This window comes from Rhinolophus ferrumequinum, chromosome 12, assembly GCF_004115265.2.
Source record: "Rhinolophus ferrumequinum isolate MPI-CBG mRhiFer1 chromosome 12, mRhiFer1_v1.p, whole genome shotgun sequence".
Classification (NCBI taxonomy): Eukaryota; Metazoa; Chordata; class Mammalia; order Chiroptera; family Rhinolophidae; genus Rhinolophus; species Rhinolophus ferrumequinum.
The window spans coordinates 33,673,404-33,694,046 of NC_046295.1; the positions used below are offsets into that span (position 1 = coordinate 33,673,404).

Below are 20,643 nucleotides of genomic sequence, written 5' to 3' on the forward strand. Positions count from 1 at the left end.
AAACCTTTTTTTAATCAAGAGCAAAAAAAATTAAGCAATGTTTACAGTAGACATAAATCTTATACAATTCAAAAAGCATTTTTTTCAGATCATAGAGCATAAAATGGAAAAATGTCTATGCAGGTGAAGTCTAATCTAACTACTGTACATTAATCACCTATGAAAGTTGCTTATATGTACCACAGTGTAAAAAAAGCAATACCGAACAAATAAAAACCTTGAAAATTGCCTGATGAAAAATAAAATAACCAGTGGCTTTTAATGGCTTCTCCTGGTTATCAGTGCTACAAAAAGACAAAAATCTCATCTGAACAGGTGATAAAACCAGGCACAATCAAACTGTTACCAAATTAGACCCACCCATAGAAATATACTATCCACCCACATATTTTCCATCAAAAGCTTTGTTTTGTTTTAATCTTTGAATCTTTGAGGCCCATTTGGTCACAATATGTTACAAATATTTGTATGTGCACATGTTTTTTTTTTTTTTTTTACACCATGATATCATATGTTTGTCTGGCACTATCCTAAAGCTAGTTTATAGATGATGACGATATAGAAACAACCCAGTGCCCATATGACAAATGAACTCACTGGGTAGAAATGAGAGAGGGGAGGAAGGAATTCAGTTCTACTAAGGAAAAAAAGGTCCACACTGATCACTCATCATCCGTCCCACTTGCTTCTGACTGTTCCTAAAAGTAAAATGAAGATAAAATGGAATAAAGTTACATACAAGAAAAAAAGATGTAAATCAAGAGGCAACGTAGAAAAGAGATGACATTTTGGAAACAGTTAACCCTCCAAGCCTCTTCATTCTGTGAGAAGATGTAAAGGTGCTAAAGAGGCACCAACAGCCTCTCAGCTGAAAGGGGTGCTCCCAGTTGACAATCCTGAGGCAATTCCCACGCTCTGTGCTAGTACTTTGCTCTCTTTCACTTTGGCATGAAAGGTTTACAGCTAATACTTTCTATTTTTAGCACTGTTTTAGAACATTCAGGGGAGAAAAGAATAAACCATTTTCTTGTCTACTCCCTGGGAAGTCTGCTGAAGAAAATACAGTAGACTACTACATTTTAAATTTCTAATACATTTTCAATGTATTAGAACATACTTGTGTCAAGGGTTAAGTCTGGGTGGGGTGAGATAAAAATTCTGAAACGTTTTCATCAGACCCAAATGGCAACGTGTTGAAGGAAAATCAAACTAGCCCACATAATAAAATGGAAAATTAACTTTCCAGAAAGAAAAAAGTAAGGAGTGGGTGGTAGGAAAACTGAGGTCTTCTGAAAAGTGAAATGAGATGAAGGGCACTTCAAAAGGGAAGGTATTAGAAGTTTCTGCCAGCTCTGCTGCCTTGATGCCCACCACAGCCAGGCATAGGGCCCTAGACTGAGTTAGGCTATTTGGATCTCAATTAAACCTCTGCTATCTACTTACCTGTCCTAGAGCAAAACACATACAACTTAAGCATTGCTTTCTGTAATATGTTGAGATGCTAATAGAAGCATTAAATATAGTACCACATGGGATAGTACTATATGGTATTGTAGTATATAAAAATAACACCTCTAGGTACTAAAAAATCCATCTGAGTTTTTTGTACGGTATCTTAAAATCAACTCAAACCAAAAACTCAGATATCCTTTCTTATTCTTCTATCTAATCATCATTTCGTATATATACTGCTACATACTAGGCACTATGCTGGGTGTTATAGATATAAACTATTAATTGACCATGGAGAAAAGTGTATCTGTAAGGACGCAGTAGGAAGATAAGAAAGGGAAAAAGGAAACTTGATTTAGTGTTTTCCATTTTTGAAGACTACTAAAAAAGAGCAATAAACAAAGCCCGAAATTCCGTTATAAATCATGCTGCTCAGTTCACATCCCTCAAAACTGAAATCTCACCAAATCTTTACATTTTCATTTCCAGGTATTAAAGTGAAGAGGTTGCAAAGGACATGGAAACATGAGAAGAAAACAGAAGCAGAGAGGGCTTCCCAGCTTCAGTCAAAGTCAGCTCCACTTACGTTTTCATCCTGTTCTTCATCACTGTCAAAATCGCTCACAACAGGTTTGGCTTTTCCTCGATTTGGCCTTTTTTTGCCTTTTCCTTTGTCCCGACCTTTCTCATCTTTTTTATTGAGCTTAATTTTCACCTTAACAGATTTTGCTACAACAACAACAAAAAAGCAAAACAGACAGCAATGAGGAATCACAGGGACATATTTTTAGAGGTAGTAAAAAGATTGCCAATCTGCATATGACAAATCAAATGTCCAGGAGTGCCCAGAACATTCTCTATTGATGCCTGTTTTCCATCATCCTGTGTTTCACACCCCCTTTTACTTGAAAACATGTCTCTGTTTAGACGATAAATTACATAGTCACCCTAAACAGGCAACAAGAGGGAACGAGGTCCCACGAGGGCAGCTGGGCTGGGCCTCTCTTCCTGTCTCCTAATGGCTGAACAGGGATCTCCCTAACCAGGATAACGACGGCTGCCTTTCCTACTGTGTGGAGGAGTCTGGACATTTATTTAACAGAGCTTCGACACTAAAAAGTGTAAATAAGTATAAAGGCTTGAAAAGGGCCAATAATTTTACTGTGTAGATAACTCCAGCTGACTTAAACAAAAAGAAAATTCAAATAGTTGAGTAATATTTTTAATAGCATAGAAAGGTTCAAAGTGGAAAGTAAAAACAAAACATTCAAACAAATGAATGAGAAAGCTTCCTTCCCCCTTCTCTAGTCTCTCTGCCTGCTCTTCTCTTTCTGGTGATTATTTCCAGATAATGTACATTCATACCTGCAAATATATCCATTCCTGTATATGATTCTCTCTCTAGATATAGATTCCATAACATTCTCTCTACATAATTCTATAGAGAATATGAAGAATCCAAGTACACACACACACGCTTTATATAGATATCCTAAAGGGATCATTACACATGCCCATATGTCACACCTTGTTCTTTTATGCACACATGTGGGATATTTTTATGGATCAACTAATACACACCCACCTAGTTCTTTATGATACCTGAAAAATTTCCATCTATGGGTACACTATAATTTTTTTTAGCCAGTCCCCTATTGATGGGCACTGAAGTTCCCAGCTTTTTGCCACTATGAACAAAGCTGCCATAAAGTTACTTGTTGACATATCTTGGCAGAATTTGGGGGAGGTATGGTGGATATAACCACATGGTAAATTTCTAACAGTGCTCTGCTAAGCTAGCCTTCAGAGAGACAGCACCCATTTCCAATCTCACATGAGCTATTACAAGGATAGAAATAAAAACACTTAGATGATTTCAAAGTGCTATAACATAGACATAGGCGTGGTATCACAAGATACAAAGAAATTCTTTTCCATGGCATTGTTCTGTGACAAGTGTCCACAGAACATCATTTTTAGGATTTGATAATGAAGTCACTGAGAATGCGAGTCTCCCATTTAAAATGGTTTTGCTAGAATATCATGTTTGGTGGGTCTCAAGGCACATAGAAATGGAGATTGTCATGGAGGGAGTCATAGCTTCAGAAGGAATCCCAGAGATGAGAGTTTTTCAGACTTCTTTTGTGAAGTGGAAGATCCACAAAAATGAAATCTTCCATGAAAGTGTAGGGTAACAAGAAATACGAGAGCAGAGCTCGTCTGAACGGAAGTATTGCGGCAGCACACCATCCCAAGTGGGGCAAAGACTGGCGAATCCTAGTATACAAAACACTGTTCCCAGTCAAGGCTTCTCCCTATCATATCCAAAGGACTGCTGCTTAATGCGCTATATAAGCTGGGGGACATCACCAAAAGATTGGTGATGAAAAGGTCTATCTTTTAATGGAGATGCATGAAGGTACTGAAGACTCAAAGTTTTCTAAATAAATTTGCAAAGAACAAGTGAAATATCTTTATCTACTATAGAGGTGTCACTCTTCCTGACATGTGAGTACAGGAAATCCAAGCAAGGTGTAAAGGGCAGAAGACTGGCATGGCAGTACAGGTAAGAAAATGCATCTTTAGGAATATAATCTAAATGCACCTTAGAGTGTGGGACATTCTAAAGCTATCAGGCTTTGTGATTCACTCAAAAAAGCTCACCTGACAGGTTGCCATGGACGACTTGGCTAATAACTAGGCCATCAGGTGAGCCCTATAAAAGGCATCCATAAGGCTTTACGCCACTATATAGACTCATGAAAAGTTCTAATTACCAAGGATGGTTGCAGAATAATGGTCCCCCACAGATGTCCATGTTCTAATCCCCAGAATTTGTGAATATATTAAAATCCATGGCTAATCAGCTAACACAGAGGTAGGGAGATTACTGCGGATTAATCAGGTAGGCCCAGTCTAACCACATGAGTCCTTACACAGAGAAGGGCAGGTTCCGTTTCAGGATGGTAGCATAGGAAGATCCTGAACTCACCTCCTCCCACAGCTAGAGCTACATAAGGAACAATTTCTCCTGGGAAAAAAAAGAAAACTAGCTGAGTGACACATACCCATTGGGCAAACAAGGAAAAACTGTGCATCCAAGCAGGTACAAGAAGCTGAGAAGCAATCTCACCATAACCCCCACCCATAGTGTGGCCACCCACAACTGGGAAGGAAATCAAAACCTGGAGCTTCTTCCTGAAGAGCAAGGGGTTTGAACACCAAACTTTTAAGACCTGCACCTGAGAGAGGTGTCCCCAAAGCAGCTAGCTTTGAAAAATCATGGGGCTCAAGCCCATAAGATCCACAAGGCTACAAAACATCGAGAAAAGGCTCTTAATGGTTTTGTGCACTCAGACTCACTGACCTCAGGGCCCAGTGCAGAGGCAGCTAATATCACACTTAATGGTGAAAAACTGAAAGCTTTTCCTCTAAGATCAGGAACAAGACAGGGTTTGCCCCTGTCACCACTGTTATTCAATATAGTATTGGAAGTCCTAGCCAGAGCAATCAGGTAAGAGAAAGAAATAAAAGGCATCCACACTGGGAATAAAGAAGTCAAACTGTCACTTACAGATGACATGATTCTTCATATGAAAACCGCTAAAGACTGCACCAAAAAACTATTAGAAACAATAAATACCATAAAGTTGCAGGACCACAAAATCAATGAACAAAAATCCATTGCATTCCTATGCATTAACAACTAAATTTCAGGAAAAAAAAATTAAAAAACCCAAAAAACAATTCCTTTTGCAATAGTAACAAAAAGAATAAAATACCTAGGAATAAACTTATAGGATGTGAAGGACCTAGACACTGAAAACTGCAAAACATTATTAAAAGAATTTGAAGAAGACACACGAAATGGAAAGACATTCCGTGTTCATGGATTGGAAGAATCAACATAGTTAAAATGGCCATATTACACAAAGCAATATACAGATTTAATGCAATCCCCATCGAAAGCCCAATGGCATTTTTTAAAGAAATAGAACAAAAAATCATCAGATCTGTTTGGAACCACAAAAGACTCCGAATAGCCAAAGCAATCTTAAGAAAAAAGAACAATACTGGAGGTATCACACTCCCTGACTTTCGCTTGTACTACAGGGCTACAGTAATCAAAACAGCATGGTACTGGCAGAAAAACAGACACATAGACCAATAGAACAGAACTGAGAACCCCAAAATAAACACATATATATGGGCAGATAATTTTTGACAAAGGAGCCAAAAACATACAATGAAGAAAAGACAGCCTCTTCAATAAATGGTGCTGGAAAAATTGGAAAGTCATGTGCAGAAGAGTGAAACTAGACAGCTATTTGTCACCATACACCAAAATTAACTCAAAATGGATCAAAGACCTAAATGTAAGACCTCAAACAATAAATCGCATAGAAGAAAACAGGAAACTAAACTTATGGACCTTGATTTTAGAGAAGATTTTATGAATTTGATCTCAAAAGCAAGGGAAGTAAAAGCAAAAATAACTTTATCAAACTAAAAAGCTTCTCCACAGCAAAAGAAACCATCAATAAAACAAAGAGGCAACCAACCGAATGGGAAAAGATATTTGCAAACAACACCTCTGATAAGGGGCTAATATCCAAAATACACAAAGAACTCATACAACTCAACAACAAAAAACAAACAATCCAATTAAAAAATGGACACAGGACCTGAACAGTCAGTATTCCCAACAGATACATGAGAAAAACGCTCAACTTCACTAGCTATTATAGAATGCAAATCAAAAAACACAGTTATATACCACCTCACACCTGTTAGAATGGCAATTACCAGCAAGGCAACTAATAACAAGTGCTGGAGAGGTAGTGGAGAAAAAGGAACCCTCCTACACTTCTGGTGGGAATGTATATTGGTACAGCCACTATAGAAAACATTATGGAAGTTCCTCAAAAGATTAAGAATAGAATTATCATGTGTCCCAGCAATCCCTCTTCTGGGTATCTACCCAAAACATCTAAAAATATTTATCTGTAAAGATATGTGTACCCCTATGGTCATTGCAGCATTATTCATTGTGGCCAAGACATGGAATCAACTGAAGTGTTCTTTGATAGATAATTGGATAAAGAAGATGTGGTACATGTACAAACGGAATACTACTCTGCTATAAGAAAAGATAAAGTCCTGCCATTTGTGACAACATGAATGGATCTTGAAATTAGCATGGTAAGCAAAATAAGTCAGACAAAAAAGTTGAGAACCCTATGATTTCACTCATAGGTGGGGTATAAAACTGAAAGCAGCAAATAAACGAGACAAACAAAATCTCATAGACAGAGACAACAGTTTAGTAGTTACCAGAGGATAAAGGGCAGAGGAGGTAGAAGAGGGTAAAGACAATTAAATATGTGGTGATGGAAAGAAATTTGACTTTGGGTGGTAGATACACAATGCAATGTATAGACAATGTATTAGAGAATTGTACACTTGAAACTTATATAATTTTATTAACCAATGTCACTCCAATATATTTAATTAAAAATAAATCAGAAAAAAGTTTTCCAGACAAGCAAAAGCTAAAGGAGTTCAACCACACTAAACTAGCCTTACAAGAAATGTTAAAGGGACTACCTTAAATATATTTATGCACCTATCATTGGAGCACTTCAATATATAAAGCAAATATTAACATACCTAAAGAGGGAAATGGACAGCAATAATAGTATTAAACTTTAATAATCCATTTTCATAAATGGATACCTCATCCAGATTGAAAATAAGTAAGGAAACATCCTTACATGACATATTAGACCAGATGAACTTAACAGATACATACAGAACATTCCATTCAAAAGCAATGGAATACATTCTTCTCAAATACATGTGGGTCATTTTCCAGAATAGAACATATTTCAGGCCACAAAGTAATTATTAATGCATTTAAGGAGACTGAATATAAAGCATCTTTTCTAACCACAATGGTATGAAAGTAGAATTACAAGAAAACTGGAAAATATACACACGTAGAGATTAAACAACATGCTACTGTACAACTAATGGGCCAACCAAAGAAACCAAAGGGAAATAAAAAATACCTTGATACAAATGAAAATGGAAGTACAACATAACAAAATTTAGGAGGTACAGAAAAGCAAGTACTAAAAGAGAAGTTCATAGTGACAAATGCCTACAAATCAAGAAATAAGAAAAATCTCAAATAAAAGGCTTAATTTTGTAACTCAAGAAACTAAAAGAACAAACAAGTTAGTAGAAGGAAGGAAATAACAAAGATCAGAGTGAAAATAAATGCAATAGAGTAATAAGACAATAAAAAAAGATCAATGAAATCAAAAGCTGGATCTTTGAAAAGATAAACAAAATAGACTCATCTTTAGCTAGACTCTCCAAGAAAAAAAAGGGAGGAATCAAAGTCAGAAATGAAAGAGGAGACATAACCAATGTCAGCACAGAAATACAAAAGATTATGACACTACTATGAACAATTATACGCCAAAAAAAATTGACAACCTAGAAGAAATGGACAAATTCCTAGAAATACACAACCTACCAAGACTGAATCATGAAGAAATAGGAAATCTGAAAAGACTGATTACTACAAAGGAGATTGAATCAGTAATTAAAAACCTCCCTAGAAAGAGATCTAGGACCATATGGCTTCACTGGTGAAATCTACCAAACATTTAAAGAAAAATTAATGTCTGTCATTCTTAAGGAAAATTAATTTTTAAAGAAAAATTAGTATCTGTCATCCTCATTAGAAGAGGGAACATTTCCATACTCATTCTACAAGGCTCATATTATGCTGATACCAAAACCAGATAGAATACTACAAGAAAATTACAGGCACGGGGTGTCTGGTTGGCTCAGTTGGTTAAACAAGGAGGGGAAAGACTTGTACACTGAAAATGGTAAGACATTGATGAAAAACATTGAAGACAAATAAATGGAACTGAAAGAATTAACATTGTTAAAATATCCATACTAACCAAAGCAATATATAGATTCAATGCAACCAACCCCTAGCAAAACTCCAATGGCATTTTTCACAGAAATAGAACAAATAATCCTAAAATTTCTGTGGAACTACAAAAGACCCTGAATAACCAAAGCAATCTTGAGACAGAACAAAGTTGGAGGCACCATGCGCTCTGATTTCAAACTATATTACAAAACTATAGTAATCAAAACAGTATGGTATTTGCATAAAAACAGACACATAGATCAATGAAACAGAATGGAGGGCCCAGAAATAAACCCATGCATATATGGTCAATTAATTTATGACAAAGGAGCCAAGAATACACAATGGAGAAGGACAGTCATTCAATAAATGGTGTTGGGAAAACTGGGCAGCCACATGCATAAGAACGAAACTATCTTACACCATACACAAAAACTAATTCAAAAAGGATGAAAGACTTGAATGTAAGACCTGAAACCACAAAAGTCCTAGAAGAAAACATAGGCGGTAAGCTCTCTGACATCAGTCTTGGGGATGATCATTGGATTCGATACCAAAAGCAAAGACAGTAAATGCAAAAATAAACAAGTACAACTATATCAAGCTAAAAAATCTTCTGCACAGCAAAAGAAATCATCAATAAAATGAAAAATTAATGTATGAATGGGAAAATATATTTATAAATCATATATGTGATAAGGAATTAATTACCGGAATACATAATCATACAACTCAATAACCCCCCCCAACAATCTGATATAAAATGGGCAAAATATTTGAACAGACAGTTTTCCAAAAGAAGATATACAGATGGCCAAAAGGTACTTGAAAAAATGCTCAACATCACTAATCATCAGGGAAATGTACATCAAAACCTCAATGAGATTATCACCTCAACTCGTGCGTATTAGAATGGCTATTATCAAAGAGAGAAGTGCTGGCAAGGATGGGAGAGAGGGAACCATTGTGCAATGTTGGTGGGAATGCAAACTGGTACAGCCTCTATGGAAAACAGTATGGAGGATCCCATTAAAACTAAAACTAGAATTACTATAAGATCCAGCAATTCTACTTCTGGGTATTTATCTGGAGAAAACAAAAACACTAACTCAAAGATACATGCACCCCCATGTCCATTGTAGCATTATTTACAACAGTCAAGATATGGGAACAGGGTGGGGGGTGGGGATAAGGGGCGAGGTGAGGGGATTAGAAAACAGTCAGTAACCACAAGATGGCCACGGGGAAACCAAAGTCAACTTGGGGAATGTAATCAATAATGTTGTAAAAATTCTGTAGGGTATCTGATGGGCACTTGTCTCATTAGGGAGACCACCTCAGGGATGATGTAGATGCCTGATCACTGCACTGTACACCTGAAGCTGAAGTTGAACAATAATGAATGTCAACTATAATTTTGTACATATATAGTTACAAGAAGCGGAGTACAGCATTAGGACTAGAGACAGTGGAAATGTAATGGCTGTGTGCGATGTCAGAGGGGTAATGGATGGGGGGGGCTGTCACTGTGTGAGGGATATAAATGATAAACGTCTAACTATTACATTGTTTTGTGTACCTGAAACTAATAAAAAAAATGTTAAAAAAAAGGATACGGGAACAACCTAAGTGCCCATCAATAGATGAATGGATATAGAAAATCTGATATGTGTGTGTGTGTATTCTGTTTTACATATATAACAAACTACTACTTAGTCATAAAAAAGAATGAAATCTTGACATCTGTGACAACGTAGATGGACCTTGAGGACATTGAGCTAAGTGAAATAAGTCAGAGGAAGAAAGACAATACTGTATGATCTCACTTCTATGTGGCATCTTAAAAACACAAGCAAAATGAAAGACAAATAGGCTCATAGATACAGAAAACAGATTGGTTGCCGAAGGTCAAGGAGGAGGGCTGCGGGGTGGTTAAATGGGTGAAGGGGGTCCAAAAGTACAAACTTCCAGTTATAAAATAAATAGGTCACGGGGTTAAGGTATAGCATGGTGACTATAGCTAATAACACTGTATTGCATATTGGAAAGTTGCTAAGAATAAACTTTAAAAGTTCTCATCATAAAAAAAATCAATTTTCTACATGTAGTGATGTATGTTAACTAGACTTACCATGGTGATCATTTCACAATATATGCAAATATTGAATCATTGTTGTTGTACAACTGAAACTAATATGGTATTATCTGTCAATTGCGTCAACAAAAAACAAAGTATAAGAAGAAGAGGCAGAAGAGTCAAAGAGATGCAACATAAGAAGGATGCACAAGGAAATGGATTGCCCCCGCCCTCACCCACCCAGAGCCCACAGAAAGGAACAGAGAAACCCATACCAAACTTGTGACCTACAGAACTAGGAGATAATCAAGTTTTGTTTTATTAAGTCACAAAGTTTATGGTAACTCGTTATAGTAGCAACAGAAAGTTAATACACCAACCGTCAAGAGACATTAGAGAAAAACTAAACTGATAGATGGAATGAGAAGGCAGCTATTTAAAAACAGATTAGAAATCTGGCTCTAAAATAAGGAAATATCTAGCTACGGTAGATTATGTAGACTTATTCATCAAATGCTAGGATATCAGAAGTAGGTAATAACCATAAGAAATTGAAAATGTTTAAATTAATAAATAAAAGGCAGAATCACTCAAGAGAATAATACTAAGAACAGATGTGGGTATGGAGAAACACATTTATGTACACTGCTGGCAAGGACATAAACTCATTCTGTGTGGTAATATGTACGCACCAGATGTTTTAAAAATGTTTGTAATGATTTATGGGTAAGAATTTTCAGGATAGCATTATTTAGAGTGAGTTTAATACATTTTGGTATATTCATTAATGAATGGTAATATGTATTCTGTAGAAAAACCCTGATTGCAATAGGAAAATACTCATAATAAATAGAAAAATCATGCTATAAAATAGTGTGCTATACTTTTATAAACAAAATACTTATGTATAGAAAAAAACTAGAAGGCAACTTCTCAAAATGCATATGAAATCATACAAATTTTCCTGTCTTAGAAAATATTTTCCAGGTTGTCTGTACTAAGTATGTAATTAGGAACAAATCTAATAAAAAATTTTTCAAAGCATGTCTGTACTGTTTTACACAGCAAACCATAAATCAGTGGGATTTATTACTTTGAGAGAAAGTTTGGGGTGAAAACATAACTGGGTGAGAAGAAATTTTAGACTTTTGAAAACAGCTTTAACCTTGAAATGTTAAAGTTATTAACGAGGGTTGAGACTATGATAAGACGAGGGAGGTACTTGCTTTGGGTGCAAAATTTAAGAAGCCACAAAACTCAGTAATCAAGATAAATAATATTCTAATGCAATATTTTAAAAACTCAAAAGTAATCACAAAAAATAAATCTACGATGAACAAAATATCAACATTTTAAATACAGACAGACAGGATCAGCAGCTGATCCATGATGGATAAAATGGACTACCGTTTCAACTCAGCGGCAGGATTATTTTCCAAAGCAGTGGTTCTCAAAGTGTGGTCCTGGGCCCAGCACCATCAGTATCCCCTGGGAACTTGCTAGAAATACTGACTCTCAGTCCCCACCACATGCTACTGAATCCGAAACTCCGGGGTGGAGCCCAGCTATTAACACGATCATTCACACTGGATTACAGAACCACTGTGCTATAGAACAGATAGGTATTAACCACAATGTTGGTAGAAGATGTAGATTACACTGATTCTCAAAGGCAACCTTCAGGGAACCTCTTTACATGCTTGGGGGTGGGGCATGTTTAGTACCTCAGTTGTACAGAGGAGGAAAATGAGCAGGAGCTGGGTTAAGTACACTGCCCGAGGTTGCCTGGCATGGACATGGTAGAACAAAGCCTGGAATCCAGATTTGCCTAATGTCCGTTCCACTAGCATCTGTGGAAACATTGATGCGGGAAGCAAGGGGCAAAGAAGTGCAGGAACCGGAAGCCTGAGCTTACCCTCCGACTCTGACTCCTCTTCATCTTCCTCTTCCTCCTCTTCATTGCTTTCATCCTCACTCTCTTCCTCTTTGGCAATTTTCTGCCGCGCACTCTTAAACACGGACTGTAAGACGATGGAGTCTTCGTAGATCTAAAGGTCAAAGTGGCATCTGTTAAAAACTATGAGCTGGAGGCCTAAGATTCACAATCGCAGTATGCAATTCTCTTCCTTATGCAAAACACCAACTTTATTTTACATGAATTTTAGTAGAAACAGCAACGTTAGCTTTTATGCCTATAGGAAACCCAAATAGGAAAACTCCCAAGTCCAATATAGACATACATATTCTCACAGGAGAAAGTCCTTGCGCAGTTGAAATAATTTCAGTGTGTGTGTGTGCGTGCATGTGTGTGCACTCGCACACACTTGGGAGAGAAGGGTGGACTTCTATAAGATATCCTCTCTCCTGTGACAACAAAAATAGTATTTAAAAATAGTACTTCTTATTTGAACTCATCTATCAAATACTGTGGCAAAGCAACCTTCTTTAAAATGCAATTCCCCTAACAAATGGAGGCTATTCTTTATTACTGAGTTTATCAGTACCAGCCAATACTTTTCCAATCGGTACTTTATTTTTAGTGTATGCCTGAGCATAAATGCTGAGAGAGATATAAAGCTGAAATGATCCTTTTTCTCAAAAAATTAAAAACGCATGTACCATGTGACCCAGCAATTCCACTTCTGGGTATATGTCCAAAAGAACTGAAAGCAAGGTCTTGAACAGATATTTGCACACCCAGGTTTACAGCAGCATTACTCACAATAGCCAAGAGGTGGAAGCAAACCAAATGTCCACTGATAGATGAATAGGTAAACCAAATGGGCCGTATACATACAATGGAATATCACTCAGCCTTAAAAAGGAGGGAAATCCTGTCACATGCTACAACATGGGTGGACCCTGAGGACATTATGCCAAGGGAAATAATAAACCAGTCACAAAAAGACAAATACTGAAAATGGTTCAACTTACATGAGGTATCAAAAGCAGTCAAATTCATAGAAATAGAAAGTAGAAGCATGATTACCATGGGCGGCGGGGGGAGGACCTGGGGAGTTGTTTCATGAGCACAGAGTTTCAGCGTTACAAGATAAAAGAGTTCTGGAAGCCTGTTGCACAACAATGGTGATATACTAAACACTACCGGACTATGCACTTAGAAATGGTTAAGATGATCAATGTGTGTTAAAATCAATCCTTATGTGTTTTACCACAATAATTAAGTACGAAATGAAGAACATGGGAAAAAATGATCCTTGCTCTCCAGGAACATGTATTCCTTTATTGTAAAGATGAGCCACACACTGGACAAACTTGTGGTGAGCCCCAAACAATATAGTCCAATAGGCTCCGGGACCAGGGGGAGAGTAGTAAGATGGGGCCACTGGTGTCGAGTCGGCCAGAGACATCAGAGTTCAGCTGGATCTTAAAGGGGAGGAGGATTCTGTCAGGGATGAGAAAGGAGAGGAGCTTTTTAGGGAAGCAGAGCCAAGCGAGAAAGGTGGGGAGGCAAGAATAAAAAAGATGCACGTGGGACTGTGTCAGTGTCAACCTCCAGGTTAAAATACTAGCCTACGTTATACAACATGTTACTATCTTGTGATGACGTCAAGGGTACACAGGCTCTCTGTATTATTTTTTCCAACTGCATGTAGATCCAGGGAAGCAGGTATTCAGGGGACCGGTCTGACTGGACCACGAACCGGTTAGCAAGAAGGGCAGCAGGAAATGAGGCTAAAGAGTTAGGGTAAGGCACGACGTTAGAAAACAGCCCCTGGAGATTAAGTTCATTCTAGAATTTAACACAGGGAACTGCAAAGCTGTTGGGCAGTAGACGGACAGGGTGAGAAGGCGGTAGTTGGACAAAGATAAACTGGTATCCGGGATGGACTGGGAGGGAAGACAGTCTAGAGGCCATTTATCACCCCATTTCAGATGTGAGACAGTGAGTGTGGTCTGGAAAAGGGACAGGGCACGTATCACAATGTTGCCACAATATTATAAAGCGACCCCAAATCTATCCAGAGGCTACAAAAATGGTCCTTCACAAAAGACTTCCTTGTCGACTCATGTATTTACTCTCTATGTCCTGGTTTTCAGCTTAACTTTCTTTGACGAGTGTCTTGAAAACACAAGGTTTGCTTTCTAGACCTATCATTTTGGTCAAAATACTACTACTGCTGGTAACTGCTATTAACCTGGAAATGTACAGCCTGTGTGAGGCCCATTCTGAGGGTTCCCATGTTCTCCAAATGTAGTGACTGGAATTGACACGCAGGTCAAAAGGCATGAGCAGGAAAGAGGCTTAAGGAATTTACTGGGGGCTTGACACTGCACTGGTTGGCGGACACACTGACCTCTCTTGCTCTTTCTTCTTCATGGGTATGAGAGCATTAGGCCAGAAAAACAGGTAGGAAAAAGGGAGTTCCTACAAAAGGTGAGTGGAATTGAGGTGCAATTAAAGTGAAAGTGTCTTCCCCCTAGTTATTTTAGTAAGTTCAGTGTCACTTACTTATATATTCTTACGCTTGCTTAGTACTACGGAGATCGGAAGTAAAAAGAATCACAAGTGGCCTGATGAAAAGCACTTTTCTTTTTGTAAGCAATTAAGGCAATTTTTTTTCCTGTCGTTTTAAATCATAGTAGTTGCAACGCTTAATGCAAGGCTACAATCAGAAAAACGAAGGTAAATATAATCAAATATACAATCTCTATAAAAGCAGAAACTGGACCTCCCACCTTTAATCATTACATTAAGTGATTTACTTGCATCCCTCCTCTAATTAGAAGCCTTTAAGGGAAGCATGAGCAGGAATTAGTATAGCTATGGTGCAGACAAGGCAGCATGAATTTGAAAATGCCAAAGCAATTTACTTAACACAGGTAGCATGGAATACAGGCTTTTATTTTTCATGTTTCTTCTGCCAGGGTAGTAGTAATGGTTCATATAGTAGAAAACGAAATCTTTTACTTAAAAGAACATAAGCACATTTAAGGTTAAAATTATGTCAGATATGAAAGACAGACCTGGGATCCCTCCAAGTTGAACGTCTGAGCATTGTGACAGAGAAGCATGACATCTTTCTCCAGGTCGCCCAAGCTCCGGTACTTATGATTACGAATTCTTTCCTAATGAAAATTTTGTATAAAATAGAGGAAAGAAGAGGGAGAGACAATGCAACAATCATCATTTGGTTAACAGCCTGATTTTCCCCTCTGTCTTCTCAGCATACAACCCTGCCGGGATGTGGGACTGCACAACTTCAGGGGCTGCCATTCACAGAGACCACCCTCCCACTAGTACGCCTCCTTGTATGGGGGAGGAAGGAGCATATGATGGGGAACAGGAAAAGCAATGGGTCTGAAAAGTCTGCAGCTTCTTAAGTAAAATGCAATATAACATGAGCTCTCAGCACAATGATTAAATAACACACATGAAAAAGCCCAAGGACATCCCCACTTTTCTGGTGTCGAGCCCTGGATGGGTGTCAGTGCTTGTCAGACAAGATGCTACTGCCAAGCCCTAACTGTCATCATTTCAATGAATTTACATTTATCCTTTATTTAAAATAAAGTTTGTAAACAGAACATCTACCTTTATTTTTTTGAAATCCACCGGCTTCCTAATTAATTCATAGTATTCTGGTAATTCTTTCCTCGAAGGCAACTGAATGAAGACTTCGCTGAGCTGTCGCCCTGAACTGCAGGGTGGGGGAAACAAATAAAAACATAACAGATCATGCACTACTGAGGAAAGGTTTTATTTCCTTTCAGAAAATATTAAAAACAGCAAATTGGCACCCCGTGCATATACACATGGGGCTCTTTAAATCAAGGAAAACTCTACAACTCTACTGAAGATTAATGCCCCAGTGCGAACTTCAAAATCATATTAAGATACCATTAGGTCCCCACTCTGTCACACATGATATGGAAGTCCACTGTGGGTTCCTCTTTCAGAGCAAATATCTCTTCGTTTTGATAGAAACATTTAAAATATCCCATTCAACCAAAATTCCAATATTAAATGAATAATAGTGTTGGTAAAAAACAAAACAACACACTTTATTTCTATATTCCTTTGTCTTTAAAATCACTTTATATTTAGAAAATGTTAGAATATACACTAATGAACCTCAAATGAAAAGCTTTTGTATGTACCTAGTGACTATCTTTTCGGTGTTGTTCCTTTCAGGGTATTTTACACACATACCTTTATTATTATTTGCTAGAGGAAACGCTTTATCTTGCGTAACTGCACTGCTGTGTGTATGGAGCAATTTGGGTCAAAAAGAACAAACATATTTAGCAAGTGTGGATGCTTGATGTTTCTGGAATTAGTGCTGTACCCTCCCCCAAATGCATGGTAGCTTTATTTGAAAGCAGATTTAACAGCAACAAATGCTTAGCATTTTATAATTTTTAAAAAACAGACTATAAAGCAATATAAGCTTTTAATGTCAGTTAACATTAGAAGCAGACATGATTAAAGGAACAAAATATACATAATTTAGATTCAAGAGCCTAATATCTGACTTGGCCTATCCAGATCAATAATAGCTTGTGAGATATGGTATAGTCATTTTTCACAAAAATCTTGCTTCTCTTATGATGCCATCTCTATTTTCTTTGTGAAGCCAGAAATTCCAAAAAAATAACCATAAATCACTGCCATGCAAATTTCAGAAAGTGATTCTAGGAGTGTGTAAGAATGCTAGAAACAGCAGCAAAGAATGAGTGACAATATGCTGTTTTAATCCATAGTCCCAGTTGTATAATTAAAAAATAATCATAATGACAGTTATCATAAAAAAGGCATGCGCACTAACTCAAACGGTTGCCTAGCAACCAGTGGGGAAAATGCTGAAGTGCAAAGGGGCCTGCATAAATTAACCGAAAATCCTCTGTCAAAAGGGATGGGCGAGATTTTCTGTGTCACTGTTTTATTTTATTTAATGCATTTATCGGCTTCATGAATACTAAAATCAGGGGCACACACAAGACGTTTAAGGAGACTGCAGTGTGATAGGGAATGGGATTTTTAGATTATTATGGCAAGAACCAAGGTGTTCTCTCACACTGCCTGCCACCCCCGACCCCACTTCCCAGGTTGAGAAATGCATTTGTACCCCTGTAAGTTATAGCACATAGTATATAACAAAACCCATTTTATTTATTATCACCTTCAACATAGGGTCATAATTTCTGGTCTATTCTTTTTCCATCACTAAGATTAATATACACACACACATACACACACGCATATATATACATATATATAAATATTTTACCTATTCGAAAAGGAATGTCTGAAAGGCAATTTATAGACATACTTTTTCTATTTCTATCTGGTGACTTCTTTATAATTAGCATTCTTTATAAACTAGCAACAATGAAAAAGTCAGACCTCTTTGTAATCTGGGATTTTACACCTGCCCCTCAATGGTATTCTACATAGTGTCATTTTCCACATTGCCAACAGATGGTATCATTTTTCTGTTGACAGGTTATGAGCACATCTTTGCTTTGTACACCTGTGATAGACATACTCTTAATTTCAACTGTGCCACTGGTGAAGTAAGAAATAAGTGGTTGGCATCAAAAGTATGATAAAGCTCTTTCTAACATGGCCAAAATACCTAAAACAACCTGAGTCTGTTATCTCTGTCCTGAGTTGTCAGAAATTCTAGACCCTGGGGTGGCCAGACGGCTCGGTTGGTTAGAGCGCGAGCTCTGAACAGGGTTGCCGGTTTGATTCCCACATGGGCCAGTGAGCTGCGCCCTCCACAACTAGATTGAAGACAACAAGCTGCCACGGAGCTGCCAGAGGGGTGGCCGGATGGCTCAGTTGGTTAGAGTGCGAACTCTCAACAACAAGGTTGCCGGTTCAATTCCCGCGTGGGATTGTGGGCTGCGCCCCCTGCAACTAAAGATTGAAAACAGCATCTGGACTTGGACCTGAGCTGCGCCCTCCACAACTAGACTGAAGGACGACTTGGAGCTGATGGGCCCTGGAGAAACACACTGTTCCCCAATATTCCCCAATTAAAAAAAAAAAGAACAACAAGATATTCTAGACCCAAGTCCAGAGTTATAAGTGCTCATAAAGGAGAGAGCTGACTGTTCTGAGATGCAGGGCCAACACTGTAAAATGACACAAATTTCTTGTTTTAAAACAATCCTATCCCACCTCCTTTTTTCACCCTCGTAAGCATAGAGGGCATGGGCAAAAGGAAGACCTGGAAGCTAAGGGAGTCTTCCTGTGTTGGCTCCATCATCATTCAGTCATCTCAGTCTGGCTTTCAAAGCCCTGCTCAGTTCAGCCTCTGCAAGTCGAGTTTGTACTGTTAACCTGACTCTCCTTCTGTGTACCCCCAAGTGCCATGGCCAACCCTCCCTTATGACAAAATCCAAGTCCCCAGAACTGACCGACCTATCACTTGGTTGGAAGGGGCTCTATCCTTTTCCCTTCTTCAAATACTTCATTATCCATCCAGGATCAAGAACCCATTCTCCACAAAAATGGAAGAAATTCTCAATATTAAACCAACTCTCAGTACCTCACTGCTCAGACACTGCTCTGTGTATTTTTTTCTCTCCACCATGCAGAGTGGGAATATTTTGCTTGCAGTCAAAACCTTTCCTCTTATCTCTATCACAGGCAATGAACCTGACAGACAGTTTAGGCAGGAAATGCCAGGAGGTTCTGGAAGACACCCCACTTTTCCATGACCTAGAGAATGCACTGCGGTAGTAGGACTTATTAATGAATCACTACAGTAATTCGTTTTTTTCTAAACTAAAGGTTTAAAAAACGTAAGAAAAAAAAAAAGGAAGTGAAGCAGCTTGATAGAGTTTTAAATTCTTGGCATTTCTTTCTCAAACTTAAGCTCAGCAAAGGCTTTTTCAATATACCTTTCCAAATGCTTTTTTTTCCCCCAGTGCTGGAAAGTTTTCTTTTTTTAAAGAACAGAACAATGGAGTTATTGTACAGTGGTTTGCGGAAGGTGTTCTGTTTCTGTTGAAATGCTTACCCTACCCCCAAGGCATTTTCCATTATGTGATTTTACACAATTTCAGGCCTAAGCATAAATTGTTACTTCAAAATGCGCTGCTTCCCATCACAAAAGTGATACCCACTCACCTCCTCCAAAAAAAGGATTCCACTGATGGTCTGTAATTTCAGATCTACTTTGTACAATGATCTATCTCGGAGTAAGAAACATGACCCTGGTCAGACATAGGATGGGTGGGGGAGAAGTGTAACCTGAAATACAAATTTAAAGGAACCCAATTCACTTAACGTGAGTTTACAGGTGCTGGCGGGCATGCACATTTCCTCTCCACAGAGGCCAATGGACACAGAGACTCATGTCCAGGATGTTACGCTGTGTGAGGTGGAAAAGCCCTCCATGCCACTACGTAAATGGTGGTTTGAAACCCTGCACGTATAGCTTACACACACACACACACACACATTTGCTCTGCTATGCTTCATCTGGGAACCAATCTTTCTTCCATTACCTCCAGAAACCAAACGGCAATAATTCCACATCTATACTACTATAATTCTAAAATGATGACTGCATACATTATAAACATTACATCAATATCAGCCTGTTTATAGTTTAGGTATAGCTGAAAGAGTGCTGAAGACTGAAATGCTAGCTAAGAAACCTAGTCGTTTAAAATACTGGATATTATGTCTTCCCAACAAGTCCAAACCAAGATGTATTGGGTGAGAGATTTGTTTTGTTTTGTTTTTTGCTGCTTTATGATTTTGCTTTTTATCTATTCAAGCTGATCTATTAACAAGCATTTTTAATAGATACTTTTAAAAATGAGATTTTAACTATAGCTGAAATAGGTTTTGTTTACTTAATGAATGTAAAAGTGTGGTTACCTTGCTTTGGTAAGCAAATGATGTCACGATTTAGAATACTCCTTTGGAAGGATTTTACAGAGAAGTTATTATAGTCCTAAAGGAATCAAACACAGGCAATCATTTGGGAAGAAAACTATAAAAATGGGTCAACATCGGAGGGCAGTAGGTGAAAGCAAGCTGCTGCTTTTCAGGATCAGATTCTTATTAGGTTTATAATACATATCACTTAAATCAGAGTAGAACCTCAATTATCCAGAAAGCCCCCAGAAACTTGAGCCAGACACAAACTAGGTGTCACGAGCACCTGTA

At 37.9% G+C, this 20,643-nt stretch overlaps 1 protein-coding gene across 6 annotated transcripts in view; it reads right to left on the minus strand.

The window, feature by feature from the left end:
• Positions 1–469: 469 nt before the first annotated feature.
• The window catches only part of SMARCA2 (SWI/SNF related, matrix associated, actin dependent regulator of chromatin, subfamily a, member 2), a 162,410-nt gene continuing 142,236 nt past the window's right edge, over positions 470–20,643 (minus strand). For 5 of the 6 annotated variants that reach the window (XM_033122457.1, XM_033122460.1, XM_033122459.1 and 2 more), the window contains 5 exons: positions 16,045–16,150; positions 15,477–15,578; positions 12,403–12,535; positions 2,039–2,181; positions 480–698 (listed from right to left, as the gene is read on the minus strand). In XM_033122457.1, coding sequence (XP_032978348.1) covers positions 663–698; positions 2,039–2,181; positions 12,403–12,535; positions 15,477–15,578; positions 16,045–16,150 — 520 coding nt within the window. In that variant the 3' untranslated portion in view covers positions 480–662. Of the gene's footprint in view, positions 699–2,038; positions 2,182–12,402; positions 12,536–15,476; positions 15,579–16,044; positions 16,151–20,643 lie in introns of all 6 variants that reach the window. The other variant, XM_033122462.1, reaches the window with a different exon arrangement.